Genomic DNA, 16,018 nt, shown 5'->3' on the forward strand with positions numbered 1-16,018 from the left:
GACAGATCCTGGTCCAATGTGCTGGAATCTTTCAGGTGCAACTTGCTTCAGAAACTGAAACACATCCTGTCGAGTGCAGAAAAAAGTGATTTTATCTTTAATTCAAGAAGAAAAACATGGTTTTTAATTTGAGGATTGATTTATTCTACTATTCTCAACCTCCGATTGGTACTGCAGATTTCTGTAACTGACTTTTGTTGTCACCGACTGGTCCATCGGGGTTTCTGTCCACCTCCAAACCACTGATGTGAAACATTTCATCTTCTCAGGCGTTGACCTCTCAGCTCCGAGCAGTCGCTCTGTTGTGCTGCTCATCTGTCAGCCTCAGAGTTTAGTGAGTCTGAACAAAGGCCGAGTTTCAGTGGAAGTTCTGGGCAGCGTCTCAGGATCAGATGAAGATTGAAAGCCTCTGCAGTCGGTGGCAGTTTTGCTTCCTGCCTGCATCTCAGAGCCCAGCATCTCAGCTTAATGCCTCTGATTACTGTGTTAAGACCGATAGATATTAACCCCCTGACTGGTGCTGCAATCTGCTCTAATCAATTGCATATTGATCCAGCTGTCGTGGTTCTCCCGGTGGAGATTGAACCAGAGAGGCTCACTTGGAGACTTGAATATGCGGAGGCCGCCTGAAGTGCTCACTGCTGTTTAATGAGAAAATCCACCTTAAAAATCAAACTTCAGCTGAAAGAAGCAGGGTGGGAGGAATTTATTTGTCAGTAGAAAGATTCGTTCAGTGAGGAGGGAGAGAACATATCACACATTTTGATTGATTTTAGAAGAAAAATGTTGTTGCCTCTTGCTGTTCCTGACCACTTAAAGCCATTTAATCCTGAGCTCTGGCCACCCTCTGCATGTCGCTGCAAAGGATGTGAACGACTCAGATTTTAAAGCACTTTTGCACAATAGATGGAACCACACTAAACTGGTTTACGTCAAATCCCAGTTTGCTCATGTTAATGTTGTTTGTTCCACATATAGAAAAGTTACTCGTGGAGTTTTACACCAGGATTTCCCTCCGTGGTGACGCTTCAGTGCTCCTCACTGTGAAGATAAAATCCTCTGCTGAATGACTGAACAGTGAGGTGTTGATAAAGTTTGAAGCGTCATTTATCCATCCGTCTGAAGGAAGTCTGGGCTGGATTTGTTTTGTAAAAAGGAAGATGAAGCAGGATGTGGAAGTCATGGTGACCAGAGGTCACAGAACATCACAGAGTGAAATCTGGACCATGTTCCTCTGATGGGAATCAGATCTGCAGCTGTTTTTCTCATGTCATGTCATTTTATTTCATTTCATTTCTTTTTTTTTTTTTTTGTCCTCAATGAATGAACTTTTCTTCATTTTCTTAAATCATGTTACAGTTACCAAATGTGTAAATACTGATAAAGGAGGAAAGCTCCATAATGTTTATGTTTGTGAAACTGAGGTCCAGTCAGCTCCATCATAATTCTTAGGTAAACAAAGGAAGGTCCAGGCTACCTGACCATGGTTACCCTATGTATCCATGGTTTTCATTTTACTCTTCATATATATATATATATATATATATATATATATATATATATAAACGCAAATTCAGCGAACCGCCCTAAATTCTGCATGCCCTGCAATTTTATCCAATCACTGCAACTTTAATGCATCTTTGATCATTTGCAACACTCCTCGTCATGTGACCCGTCACATTCACGTCCTGTTTCTGACAGCAAACATGTTAATTTGTGTGAGAGGGAAATATGTCGCATTTGCCCATTTGCCAACGAAAATCACAGCTAAGGACAGGGCTCTACAGTTTCCCCATGCTCTGCAATAAAGTGGGGATAAATCCTTTTGTACCCCATGCAATATTGTGGTCAAACACAAGCGGAAACCATCAATTGACAATCCACTGCAAAACACCAATGGAGAGTAGCAGAAATGCATGAACACGCGAAACAAATCGCTGTGACAGAATCCTTGCATTATTTCATTTACTCTGTGTGCTCAGAATACAGGATAGATGCATAAATGTGTGGGTTTATGAGAGGGCTCAGAGTACAGCTGGAGTTTTACTGTGCAGTTTATGTTGAATAAAAAGCATTTAGGGAAGCAAAGTTATATTCAGGTGCAAAATACTGTGAATTTGAACTTTTGAATTTAGAGCTATCAGATCAATATTATTTTCTTAATAATTTAAGAACTGTTTAGATGCTGATGCAGAAGAACTTTTCTTTTATCATGATCCTTTATCTTAAAAAATCGTTTATTTGTGCACTTTATTTTCATTGCTTGTGTATGTAATCAGTTTGAAACAGGGTTGCATTCATGGCTTTTAACTCAAGTTTAATAACACTGATCAGTTGTGAATGCAGTTTATATGGCATCATGAAATTATTGTGTGTGTGTGTGTGTGTGTGTGTCTGTGTGTGTGTGTGCTTTTGTAAACAATATGCGACAACCTAAAGAGCGATGTGCTGGATGCTGAAGTATTGTCCCAGTTTGCTTGTTACAGTAAAATGTTGGAATATCAGAATTTTTTAAAATTTTCTTTTATTAATGTTTTTAAACTATTTTCAGGTGCTTTTGCAAAAAAAAACAGAAAAAACAACAACAAACAAACAAAAAAAAACATTGCAATATTTCTTGCAACTTTTCTCAAAACAGACATTGTGTTTTATAGCTTTCATTTCTTCTTTTTTTGGGGTTGTTTTTATTAATAGACATTTCTTAAACAGTAAACATGATGCTTGTGCAGCCCTGAAGCCAGCAGCCATCACTCATCAGGAGGAGCTAACAGGGCAGGCGTTGATACCAGCGGCTCGGGTTATTTTCTGGTCAATGCACAGCCGCGTCCTCTTATTTCTGTTGGCAGCAGATATGTTCGGTAAATGCTGAGCTGCAGCTGAATCTGTGTTTGACGTGTTTCAGGATAAGGACTTTGGGAAACAGACTCTGCATAAAGGTCACGCCAACCCGCTGGCGGAGGTGACGACCAGCCTGAAGACCTACCAACACTTCACCCTGGAGAAGGCCTACCTGGGGGAGGACTTCTTTTGGGCCTTCACACCTGTGGCGGGGGATTTCATCCGGATCCGGTTCTTCACACCTGTCCGTATTGAGAGGTAGGTGCTGGCAAGGGGAACAAGGGCTCAAGGGAGAGCAGGGTTCTGAGCTTAAATGCTATGTTTGTCTCGTTTTCAGGTATTTCTTTCGAAGCGGAAACATTGAACATCCAGGAGACAAACTCTTCAACACATCGGTGGAGGTTCTGCCTTTTGACGTGAGTCCCAGGTCCAGTGGATCCATTTATCCAAAGCATTCTCAAAGGAAGATTATCAGAAAAAAATCCAGCTTTTTAAATCAAATCTAATTTCTCGTAGTCGGATATGATGCTGAAGAATTATAAATTAGATTAATGTTTTTAAGGCAAAAAGTCTGTCAAACTTTAGGTTTCTCTCAGATCTAAAGAGATGAAACTTCAACCTGCACATCAAACCAAAGTTCAAACCCCCATGAAGTTTTTTTACAGCATTACGTCACATTAAAAATACGTTTATTTTATAAAACCAGTGACGTAAATGATGTAGACACTGAAAACAGACAATCCTCTTCAATAAGCAATTATTTAAAAGTAAACAGACATCTATGATATTTGTGTTGAAATTCTCCACAAAAATAAGAATCAGCCAAACAAACCATCTTCTGATCCAACGTGTGGAGCTGTCTGGTGAAATCAGAAAATAATATTTTTTATTGAGTGGCAACAGATTAGTAAGTCATGGTAAGATGATTAACTCGTGACTTGTCTTTACTAATGCATCAACAACTTGTCAAACCATAACCACCTGAATCAAGTGTCTATTATTAATCATGACTGTGATTAATTCCAACCAATCTCAGGACATCACTGTAACAGACCATCAGTTTTTTTATATTGTAGGGTTTCTTCTGCACCTTCAAGTCTTTAAGACAAATTACCTTGAAGAGCTTTGAAGAGCCTTTACTTGTTCTTAAGCTCTGTTTTTGAAAAAAAAATCGAAACAATATTTCTCTTAATTATACACCGTATGTATCAGAGCAAAGCTTACTGCAGTTTTCCCAAAACAAAATGGGTTTCTACCTGAATCTTTTCAGAAGTTTGTTCTTAGAAAGTGGAACTGAATCTAAAAGAGACCTAACCGAACCTGACGCTCTAAACTTTACGAAGATATTTGATGTGATTTCTGGCTTTAGAGGATGACCAAATCTCTGTTATCGAACATGAGAGCTTTTTATCTCTGAGTTCAGTTTGTGGTTGGTGCAGGTGGAGGCAGCGTGATGGATGACTGCCTGTTTCTCTGCTGTGGTCGACTGTGAGACGAAGGCTGATTAAAGCTGAGAGTCACAGCAGGATGATATATGGGAGGAGAGGAAGAGGAGCTCCTGCAGAGAGCTGGGCAGAGGAGGGAGGCAAAAAATCAACCAACACTTAGAGGAAGCTGAGCATGCAGAGAGATGGATAAGGGAGGGAGGCAGTTGCCATGACAACGCTGACCAAGAGAGGGGAGGCAGGGAGATGATGGAAAAGGGCTGATTACCAGGCGGACGAAGCCATGCGTGATGTGGGTCTGCATACGTCCTCTGATTGGAAATGTGCTGGACATTTTCTCCACAGAGCAGCCACCACCTTCCTCCAGACTGAAGGCGTTCAACGGTGCCACTGTTTCACTCTGTGGAGATTATTTATTTATAACTCATCAAATTATGTTTCTCTTTTTCTGTCTTAAAACGCAGAAAATCTGAAACAAAGCTGCATCATGGAAAACTGTTCAGCTGCTGTCAATCATCACTTTCATGATCGATTTATCAGAACTGATTATTGCTGAAATATGACTCGTTCTGAACGCAAAGTTTTGAGTTTCCTCCTGAAGGAAACGATCCTTCTAATCTAAAAGAACAGAAACATGCTCACATTAAAACCTCAGAGCACATGAGTTTCAGTCTGGAAATGGGTGAAGCATAAATTAGTCCTTATTGTGACAGAAAAGCAGGTTTAACTATAAGAAATTTTTATGTGTTTCAGTTAAGCAACTGCCACTGCTCTCTCTCTCTCTCTCTATCTCTCTCTCTCTCTCTCTCTCTCTCTCTTTATATATATATATATATATATATATATATATATATATATATATATATATATATATATATATATTAGTGCTGGGCACGTTAACGCATCAATCACGCGTTAACGCAACGCTTTATTAACGTTATTTAACGCTTTTTCCATATTCTTATTTTTCTCCTCAAAAGTAAATTGCATTTTAGGGGACCTGAACATGCTCGAAAACTCACCTAATTTTGCCTACCCCCCCAAAGGAATGCGAAAATTTACGTATTTTTTGGTGCTCATGACTGTTTGGGAAAAACTGAGCGAGAGCGCCACCTATTTATGATGCCCCGCCACTGCATGTCATCAATCTTTATGAAATTCGCTACACATATTCTAAATGCTCGGGCGAACAAAAAATCCTCTTGGAGTATGGGTCTAAAACCAACAGGAAGTCAAAGTTGCCATTTTGGCGTTTTACTATTTTATCATACTGCCACCAAAAGGGCTCAGGATGTCCAGAAGGCATGTGTCTTTAAAAGTTATCAAAAGTTTTCTAATAGGAGAAAAGGCATAGAGGGGGCAGGCCTCAAATTTTGACATCTCGCCATGAAAAACGAAAGTGATATAACTTCCACATTAAACAATATATTTGAACCAAAATGGCCATGTATGATGCCAGTCCCATCCTAAACACATCTACATGTCAATATTTGGATTATGAATTGGCCACGCCCCCTGGCGACAGGAAGTCATGGTGTTTACTCGAAGACCCATTTCTCTGACATTTTGGACACAACCAGGTCCAAACTGGGTCAGACAGCCTAAAACAAGTTGGTGATGATATTCAGTGAAAACTGTTGCTCTACGCTGCAGGGCGAGACCGTGGCGCCATGGCAAACTTCGATAAGACGCCATGACATCATAAATCAGTATAAATCCCTCAATTCTCACCCACTCCCCATCAGACTTGCAGGGATTAATCAGGGTCTGGCCCTGAACAGATCCATATGACCAATTCTGGTCTAAGCTGCCTAAGCACCACCTGTTGTTTAAAGAGAAAACTGCTGCTAAACCTGTTTATGTGTTTAGTGCAGGGGTCTGCAGCCTTTCCAATCCAAAGAGACATTTTTCCCTCAGCCAGCTAAATAAAACTCCTTTAGAGACGCAAATGTTATGAGACCTTTTCAAAAAGGAAACTTAATATATATTTTTAATAAAGAGCCACCATAGGATATTTGTTATTTTTGAAGAACCACATTTTTATTTCCACTTTTAAGTTTTAAAATAAAGAAAAACATAAAACCTTTATAAAAAGAGGATAAACAGACTTTCTTCTAAGAGATGTAGATATTTGTGGAAAATGTTGTAAAAGAAAAAAAAAGTCCCTGGTTTCCAACCTAATGACAAGAAATCAGAAATCTTGGACAGAAACAGAAGAAGCTGAAAAATAAGTTAATCCGACTCCAAGTCGACTTAATCATGGGTGCCAATGCTGGAGTTTTGCAGACAAACAAATCAGCTTTTGTTTGTATTTTCCAGAATATCCAGGCAGAGAAGGAAGCTTTGACAGAAGGGAAGGAGAAAACACCAAAGTACCATCGGACCGAAGATGGATTCATCAGAATAGGTGAGACACGACTTGGATGAGTTTCCCTGCTCATCATGTATGTCACGACAGGACCAATTTGTGGTGCTGAAACCATGGACAGTATTTGAACTCGCAGCTTATCGAGGACCAGGGATGTGTCACCGAGCCTGTTTACATGCACAACAAAAATCCGATCATTATCTGGCTTCTGGAATTACGAGAATTTTCAGGCAGTCATGTAGACAGCAAAATCTGATCTACCTTAAAAGATGATTGCAATTAGATGATCTGATTGTGAGATTAACACATTTAGATTACTCCCCAATACTCTGATGACCCTGATACTCTTTTTTTAACAGAAGTCTTTAAAATACGGAAGCCACACAGTCACAATTTGAGCAGAACACAAAAGAGGTAGAAAGTCAATGTCTAAACAAAGTAAAACATTCACATTTTGTCTATTTTGTGGCTTATTAGCTTCCACATTAGCAACTAACAGTAAGACGATGGGTGGTGCCATGTTCAACAGGAACCTAAGTCACCACGTATGTACTCCGAAAAAAATCTGATACTGGACTGGAAAATGTAGACGAGTGTTATTTAAATATTGCATTTCAGATGCACATGTAGATTCACTGGATCCTGGTTATTACAATTATCTGATTACTTCCAGTTATCAGATTTTGATGGACATGTGAACAGAATCGTGAACATCCAGATGTGTCTGGGGGAGGATGGATGCCCCTGTTGGCCAGTGTAGGGAAATTTCAATTTCTACATGAACTAGTTCAAAGTTCCGTTCACACATTTTAAAATGAACTAGTTCAGTTCATAATTCATAATTTTCATTTTTGAACAAAGTTCTCAGTTCTAAAAATGAACTAGTTCATAGTTCTTTTTCCCAGTATGTTGGTGCGAGCTCTTACCCTCAGAATACTGGCATTTTTCTATTGTTGCCACCCATTCAGTCCATGGGGAAAAACATTTCAACATTACTTATCTTTTCATTAAGTCGCTTTTCAACTTTTTGTGAATGTATTTTTTTCTGACTTGTTTGTCCAAAGAAAAGTTCGAGAACTTGGGTCATAAAAGTGCAACATTCAGCCCAAATGAAGAAGTAAAAAACAAAACACTGACATTTGTCAAGTTAATGAAAGCTGAGGGATCCTCTTTCCTCAAAGGCTGCAGGTCTCCGACAACATACTGCAAAAGGCTTTCCAGCTGCAGCTGGAGATGAAGACAGCGGAGCTGCTGCTACTAGATGCCGTTATTTAGATTTGGGTGGTAGAGGATCTGCTTTAGCACGCCATTGCCAAGTCTTTAGACTGTTTTTAGTGACATTTAGTTCACATATCTTCAAAGGCTAGCTGGATGCTTTATTTCAGTCTGCCGTTTCAGGTTTGATGTTGATGTTGTTGACGTCTGAAGTTGCTTCTTGACACCCGGCGGCCAAAGTTTACACAAAAAGGCAAGATTTCTGCCTCCTGGACCATCAATGACTGTTTCAAAAAATTTATTTTAAGTGATAATACGAAGATGTTGTCGTGATCATTGAGGCAGAGGTGGTGATGCTGACTTCTTTGGATTTTGCCTCCATATTTTGCAATTTGATGACGGATGCGTGCTCTGTGGTGGCTGGTGTTGCCAGATTTGGTGTTTTTCACCTAAATATTACGGCCTGTTTACGATGTGTTTTAGCCGGAATTTTGCCTGGAAGGCTCCATGAAAATCTGGCACTCTCTTGAACAAACTACAACTGTGAAAGAATGGTGTTCACAAACACCAGAATAAGGGCTCACAAAAACGTTCATCAGGCAGAAATACAGTACGTTCAGTTCACGTTCACCCAAAATATGGGCGAATTTATGAATGATCGTTCAATGAGGTCATTCAGGCTCAACATTGGTGTTGGCGTTGTTGATAACCAACAAAACTGACTATACAGACATAAACATTATTAGCTGTTCATTTATTAGTCCAGAAATTACTGTTATAAATTCTAAATTAATTACTGTATTTTCCGCACTATAAGTCACTCCGGAGTACATCAGTCATAAAATGCATTATGAAGAAGAAAAAAACAAAACAAAACATAAAATAAATAAATAAATAATATAAAATTAAACATATAAGTTGCACTGGACTATAAGTCGCATTTATTTAGAAATTTATTTCACAAAATCCAAGACCAAGAACAAACATTTAATCTGGAAAGGCAAGTTATAAAACTACTCAATAGTACACGGAACAACAGGCTGAATATGCGTCTGGTATGTTAATGTAACACCAGGTTTTCCTCCAGGATTTTTTTAAACTGTCAGTGAGAACTAGTCTTCTTATTACACTTAATGAACAGCTGACTGAGGTGCTGAGAAAGTACAAAAATGTCTGTCACATTTGGCATTTAAACAACCTCGCCCTGCCACCGACAAGTTTCACATTAAATAAAAAAATAACCTGGTCAATTGATCATTGCACATGAAGACAAAGACATCCCCCGCAGTAATCCCACCCCGTCACGTCCTGGAGTATCAGCTGATTGGATCAGAACAAACGTTTTTCTCGTTCTTGCAGCCTCGAGAACAAGAACAAAGTTCTTGCTTCTCTTGGAGTCTGTGACAAGCTTTACTTTGTTCTGTCACCTCTTTGCCATCACCGTCTAGCAAAGCCAAGTAAAACCGGACAAGAAGTTGAGACACCAGTGTTCCTGTTTCAAAATTAAATTATTTGCAGTGCAGTGTCACACTTCCTGAGTACAATTTCACTCTTATTAGGTTATTATTATTATTATGGTTGTTTCTGAACAATAGTATGAATTAACATTTGAAAACATGTTAAATTATATGTATTTTGTATGATGTATCGCACCTGTCTATAAGTCGCAGAACCAGCCAAACTGAAAAAAGTGCAACTTATAGTCCATAAAATAAGTATGCAGAATTAAATTATTCAGAATTAAATTATTCTCTTTCGCATTTATATGGAAATAACAATTACGAATTGAGGTTTACATGGAAAACATGTTTAATCGCCTTCATTCAGTTAGGATCTGGGGGTTGGGAAGGGTTCTGATTGGAAAGGGGACAGATGTGACAGATGTACTTCTACCAGAAGAAAACAAACTCTAGTTCCTGCTTCTCTCTTTTTGTCTACAACATGGAAGACCACATAATAAGAACCATTTTCACTTTGATTTAGATTCTAGTTATAAAGCAGCACCTCAACACTAGCATGCTACTTCACTTTGGTCAGCCGAGGAGGAAAAGGGAGATAGAGTCTCGTACCGTCATTGCGACAAGAAAATGAAATGAGCATGCACATAATTCATTCGGAATTAGGTTAGTTAATTTTTTATCTTTTTAAATAGGATTTAATTTTTATTCCGAATTAAAGGGGAATTAAAACTCATGTAAACGTGGCCAGTGGAAAGGACAAGGGCAGAAACCACTGTTGAGTGGTTGGGACCTTCCAGTCATCAGACAGCACTGCAAAAGAAACCTTCATGACACCGTGATCAATGCCAACACATGGACTCAGGAAGACCAGAAGAACCATGTTTTACTCAGCACAGTGCACCTGTGGATCCAGAACCTGAAACTGGATTGTCCTGGAGGAAGACAGATATGAACTCTGAGCAGTTACAGCAACAAGTCCTCCGGATACCAGCTCATCTCAGATGGACAGCCACATAGTGGACACATGTCCTGTGGACAGAGTCCATGTTTCGGCTGCTTTCTGGAAAAACTGTTGTCTGAGAAAGATCATCCAGGATGTTATCAGAGAAAGCTGTAATAATATGGAGGACTTCATCTATACCTATAGCCTCTTTTCCACTGGAGGAACCTTTTATATTTATCCATTCTGATAAAAAAAAAAACACTCTGTGCTTTTCCACCTAAATTAACCTGGTAAATAAAGTATGTGTAATAAAAATGACTGGAAATTTCAGTGGAAAACCACCTACTGATGCAGACCTCATTCTGAATAACTTCCAGCAGGACGTTTGGAGCATCATGAAGAGGAGAATCAGACAACAACCACCATGGACTGTAGAGCAGCTGGAATCTGGGATTCAGCAGGAATGGACACAGATTCCTCTGGAAAACTGAAACAATCAGGACTCCGTTCTTTATTTTTTTTTAATTTTTTTAACTTGTCCTGTCCAGTATCGTAGCAAGCAGATTGATGGTCTGACCCTCAGTTCATTAAAAGGTCTTGGTAACAGAAAGCTGGAACACAATAGAAACACAACTCTATCCAGCTTCTACTGAGTGCTGCTGTAGCAGGTCCTGGTTGTGCTTTCTGAATAATGAAGAAGGCAATGAGGATCATTTCTGCTGAGTTTTTGTTAAATAAATGTTTAAGCTAATGAATACAGATAAAAATTCTTTTACGACTTTCTGGGAATAATATTTATAGGTCAATTGTAACACTGCCACAAAAACTGGTGGAAATGTTTTAATGCTGTTCTTGGAAAAACGGGATAAACCGAGAGGAGAGTGTGGGATGGTTCTGGGAGGACAGACCGCAGCCAGAGAGGAAGTGGAGGAATAAGATGATCTGACATAAATTACCAGCTGCTCTTTATCCTCTTCATCAATTTTTCAGTCAGCGAATCGATTCATTTGTCTCTGCTTCACTCTTTTAATTCAGTTCTTTAAAGTGCAGTGTGTGTGTCTGGGTGTGTGTGTTAGAGGAGACTTAAGGTCCATTTATGCTCCCATTATGCAAATAGCGACATCCATTTCAAACATTGTCATACGTCCTCGTTCTTCCATGCATGTTTTGCATTGCCATGGTTGTTAAGTCAATTCCTCCACTAGTGGCCAGTGCTGAGATCAGAGTTCACTGCCCCAAGCCAACGTCAGTTTCAGACACCGTTTGGTAGCAGTAACGCATCGTATGAAGTTGTTTCCAACCACCCAACACACCCTAAACACCCGCATACAGTCTTTATTCAAAAGCTTGTGCAGTTTCTACAGTTGTTGTCCTTGTCCTTCTTTCTTTTCCTTCCTGATCATCTTCTTCTTCTCTGGTTTGTTTCTTTTGCTGGTCGCATCTCAGCTATTCTGCTCAGCACTGCCCCCACGATTTCCAGTGGTATTGCGCCGTCTTCAGCATCAAGCGGCAGATAGCTAAGCTCCCTGAAAACGGACAAAATTAAATACCGAGCCTTTACAGTATGTCGGTTTGATCATGTGACTACAGAGGAGATCTTTATCTGCAGCTGGGTTTCTTATGGTGTCACTGTGGGATCGCTCCCTCTCTCCTGGTGGACATGGAGTGAAAGTCATAATAACAAGTGATATCAGATAATACCCTGAGATCAACAACTTGGCAGACACTGCTCTTTATGAGGATTACAGCTAGACTCGTACCTGGAAGCATCGCAGCAAATAAATCCTGCAGGGATTAGAGCCCTGTTCAGGTGCAGCTGAAACCAGATGCCAGACCGGTCCTGATGGAGACCCAGATGTCTTTTCATGGGAGGAGAAAACCAGAAAACAACCGCAGGGGTCAGCTAATGGACTCTGGATAAATGTAGTGGGTTTTAATAACCTGTAAATCTGCACAGAAAGCAAAAGAATCCTTTAATTACATCAGCTCCATCAACACATGAATAATTCACGTTTATCCACAGATGCCTTTAAACTGATCTGTTGTGTCTGAAGTGATGAGACAGGAAGTTCAATCCTCAGTTTTTATAATATAAAATAAAAAATAAATAATGAAAACATTTTTCCATTAAGGAATTAGATTAATCCTAGAATTCTTATTGTTAAATTTGTAAAGATAAAAGTAAATTTTATTTAAAAACTTCACATAGATCAGACTAATTTATTTAGTCTAGTCTCTACTGGATTTCTTATCCATTTAAAAAAAAAACATTATTTTTTATCTATTTGTGTGCATTTATTTTGATCCTGAGTTGTAATTTTGTTTGCGGTGTTAAGGTGTTAAAAAATGTTTTTCTGTGCCAGCAAACAGGGGTGCAGCCAGTGAGGGGGTAGGGGTGGCCATCATCGCCTCCCACTCATTCAGCCTCATTAAATCAGTCAACCAGATTCATGTTTATCTGACTTTTCATATAGCAGTAGCACAGCTTTCTTTACAGTGCGTAAAAACAAAAACATTAAAAACATTCAAATTTAATGATTTAAAAAAACTTTAAATGTGAAACTTTCACTAACAACTCAGAATTCTGAACATTAGAAATAGATCTGAATTGATCAGAGGAAGATTGATGAACACCACGATGATGAAGATAAAGATCAACTTTATTAGTCCTTGGGAGGAAGTTTGTCTTGGGCGCGGATGCTGACACACCCGTGATGTTCCACCTCACATTCACGACTAAAACAGCTATGAACTGATAATTAATAAAAACTAAAAAATGAACAAAATGTCCTAAAGTTGTCCAGAAAACCTCCACAGGGAGGTGACCAGGAAGCATCGGCTGACTCATTTCAATATGGAGGAGCAACAGCTCCACGCCAACCTCCATCTGGATATGTGAGCTCCTTACGTGATCTCTCAGGCTCATTCTTTCTGTCACAAAACAAATCTGGTGACTATAGCTGAGGGTTAGAACATAGATACCCAGTAAATGGAGAGATTTTTCTTTCAGCTCAGCTCTCTTTCACACCTCCCTCACTACTGCTGATCAGAGCTCTGAGTTAACACCTGCCAAGTGCAGGTTAAAATTAAGTTTGGTGGGTATAAATAAAACCTTAGTGCCACTTGAAGAATTAGTGATGTATTACAGAAAACAAGAAGAACCAACTCCTGTCAGGGAAAGCCGAATCTTCAGCCACTGCTGCTCAGCAGACAGGGGTGGGACTTTGGTTTGATGGGCACACCATGCAGCCAATCACACACGAGGAGGGCTTGGCACATAACATGATATAAAAGAACGAAAGTGGTCAGACGCTTAAGTAGACAGGTTTACAATGCAAAAGAGAGAGACGCGGGGCTGGATGTACATGCAGTCACATCAAGAAAATGAGAGAAAACTGAAAAAATAAGCAGCATCTGGGTACATTTCAATACCAGAGACCAAAGATCTGAGAGCAGAATTTGTCAAATTAAAGAATTAGTCAAATTGCCAGTCCACTTCCATGAATAGTCCAGTCCATTTGGAGCAGCATGAACATGCGTTTGGACACTCTGGTCCGTTTGAAAACTGGGGGTCTTGTCTGCTTGCAAGTGAACCTTTTTGGTGCGCTGACAGTATTAATGCAAACAGGCCATCCTGCAGACCAAAGACAGGAAGTAACGTACAAGTCGACACACCGCAACATCCTGGATATCTTGCCTCACCTGTTGCTCATTCTGGACAGATTCTGTTGAAAACTAAACGATGTTTTAACACCAAACTAAAAACAGAAACCGCAAGACTAAATACATTTATTGTTGCTTCATTGTTTACCTGTGGTGAACGAGCCATTTTTGGTTCTGGCTAATCAGTCAGCCATATTTTCTTCTTCTTTCTTCTTGGTCATCAGCCATTTAGGGGAAGAGCTCCCCCTAGCAAGCAGCTGTTCTAACTGCGTGACACGGTTGAGGCAGTTTGGTCTGCTTTAGTAAAGTCGTCGATACGAACACCAAAACGGACTCTTTGGTCTAAAGTGATCTGCTGAAGGAAGGAAGTTGTGCTGTTTCGTACTCTGCAAGTTCTTTGAGGTTCTGTCAGCATTTGGTCTGGAAGAACTGGTTCTCCTAAAGGAGCCAACTCTTTTTAAAGAGTTGGATCTGTCATCACTGCATGAAGCAGATCATTTCATTTCCGATCAGCACTATTCCACCATGGAGCGTCCAATCATTGGCTGCATGCTGACTTTATAAAATGTGGAGTCGTTCCTGAGCTACTGCCTGAAAAAAGCTGAATGAGAAGAGAAATTAGAATAAATATGTTAAAAATGTAAAAAATTAAATGTGGTGGTTGTACAATATAAACAGCTTGGCTGGTTGTAAGTTTCTTTGTTCTTTGCTGGAAAAGAAAATATTTAGAAAATGTTATTATTCAACATAAAAAAAAAAAAAGTCAGTGAAAAATTATAAGTAACATGTATTCAGTTAGACTTGTAATCTGGATTATTTTCCCTAACAAAGAATTTAGCTAGTGGAAATTTTGAGTGTCCAATAACTTTATGTATTTACTTGCCTCATTGGCTGGTGATCAAAAAATGTTAATTACAGCCCTGATGCTGATGAAGCTTTAATCTCTCTGTCCATCACTGAAGAACAAGATCCTGAGGCCCAAACCAGACCCCTCCTCTCCCCAACTAGATCCAGTCCAAGGACACCACATGAAAAAGTGAATGAGTGAACAGAGAAATGATCATGGACAAGATTTATCCAAACTCCAAAGTTTATTTTCCCTGCACTCTTTCTGGTATCCTGGCTAAAACAAACTGTTAACCACATCACAGCTGAAGTCCAAACCAAACACACGGCACTCACAGTTACAACAAAAATTAGCATTTACAGTTCTGTGAGTGTTGGTCAGCATAATTCATTCCATGATCCAAAACCATGTCCAGGTTTCCTCGGTCCTTATGTTTGACCGTCATCTCTTGTGGCAGGAAAGAGTAGAACAAAAACAAAGTGAGAAATCATCCTGACCTAAAGAATTTAAGAAATGTTTCTCATAGCTGTCTGCCTTTTGCACTTTTATACAGGTGAAAATACTTTTCAGCATCAGACACAAGAAACACAATCATTCATTCATCTTCATGTCTTTCAGGAACATTCCAGAACGGGATTGCAGAGGGGGAGGTGGACCTCTCCTTTGGGCCCCTGGAGGCCATGCGTCTCACGGTGATGACAGACTCACCGGTGTGGGTGATCCTCAGCGAGGTGAGAGGAGAGTATTTATTCAGGATTATTGATAATCTGTGAGGATGCAGAACTTGAAAGTTTCAGTGGGGGTCTGAAGGGTCCTTCAACAGGTTTGAGGGACTTTTCTAAGGTTCTTGTCATGAGGGCACTCTGGGGTTTAAGGCCTCTTGTAGGGGTGAGGGTTTGAGTTTCTGCCTGTGAAGTCAGATATGTCAACATAGGTGGTTTGATGAAGGTGGATACAGGGATGTGTTCTTCACTTCATACAAGGCTGACGAAAACGTGGCAGCTAATACGCTCCTACGGCTTCTCCGGCCACCACCGAACATTCATACTCATTTATACACCAGTGATACCTACACTGGAGGCAAGGAGGGTAAAGTGTCTTGCCCAAAGATACACTAACAGAGGGCTTCACATCTTTGGACAACCCACTCTACCACCTGAGCAACTGCCATCCCATAGAGATGGGCTCCAGCAGCAGAAGACACACCAGGTGCCTCCTGTCAGCTAAGAACAGGAAACT

The 16,018-nt window shown here is 39.9% G+C and overlaps 1 protein-coding gene across 1 annotated transcript in view; it reads left to right on the forward strand.

The window, feature by feature from the left end:
• Positions 1 to 16,018, forward strand: part of mgat4b (alpha-1,3-mannosyl-glycoprotein 4-beta-N-acetylglucosaminyltransferase B) — a 160,195-nt gene that overhangs the window by 134,264 nt on the left and 9,913 nt on the right. Inside the window, exons 11-14 of the mRNA XM_041989906.1 lie at positions 2,903 to 3,096; positions 3,176 to 3,254; positions 6,603 to 6,690; positions 15,398 to 15,510. Of these exons, the coding sequence (XP_041845840.1) occupies positions 2,903 to 3,096; positions 3,176 to 3,254; positions 6,603 to 6,690; positions 15,398 to 15,510 (474 nt within the window). The remainder of the gene's footprint in view (positions 1 to 2,902; positions 3,097 to 3,175; positions 3,255 to 6,602; positions 6,691 to 15,397; positions 15,511 to 16,018) is intronic.

Source organism: Melanotaenia boesemani, chromosome 7, assembly GCF_017639745.1.
Source record: "Melanotaenia boesemani isolate fMelBoe1 chromosome 7, fMelBoe1.pri, whole genome shotgun sequence".
NCBI lineage: Eukaryota > Metazoa > Chordata > Actinopteri > Atheriniformes > Melanotaeniidae > Melanotaenia > Melanotaenia boesemani.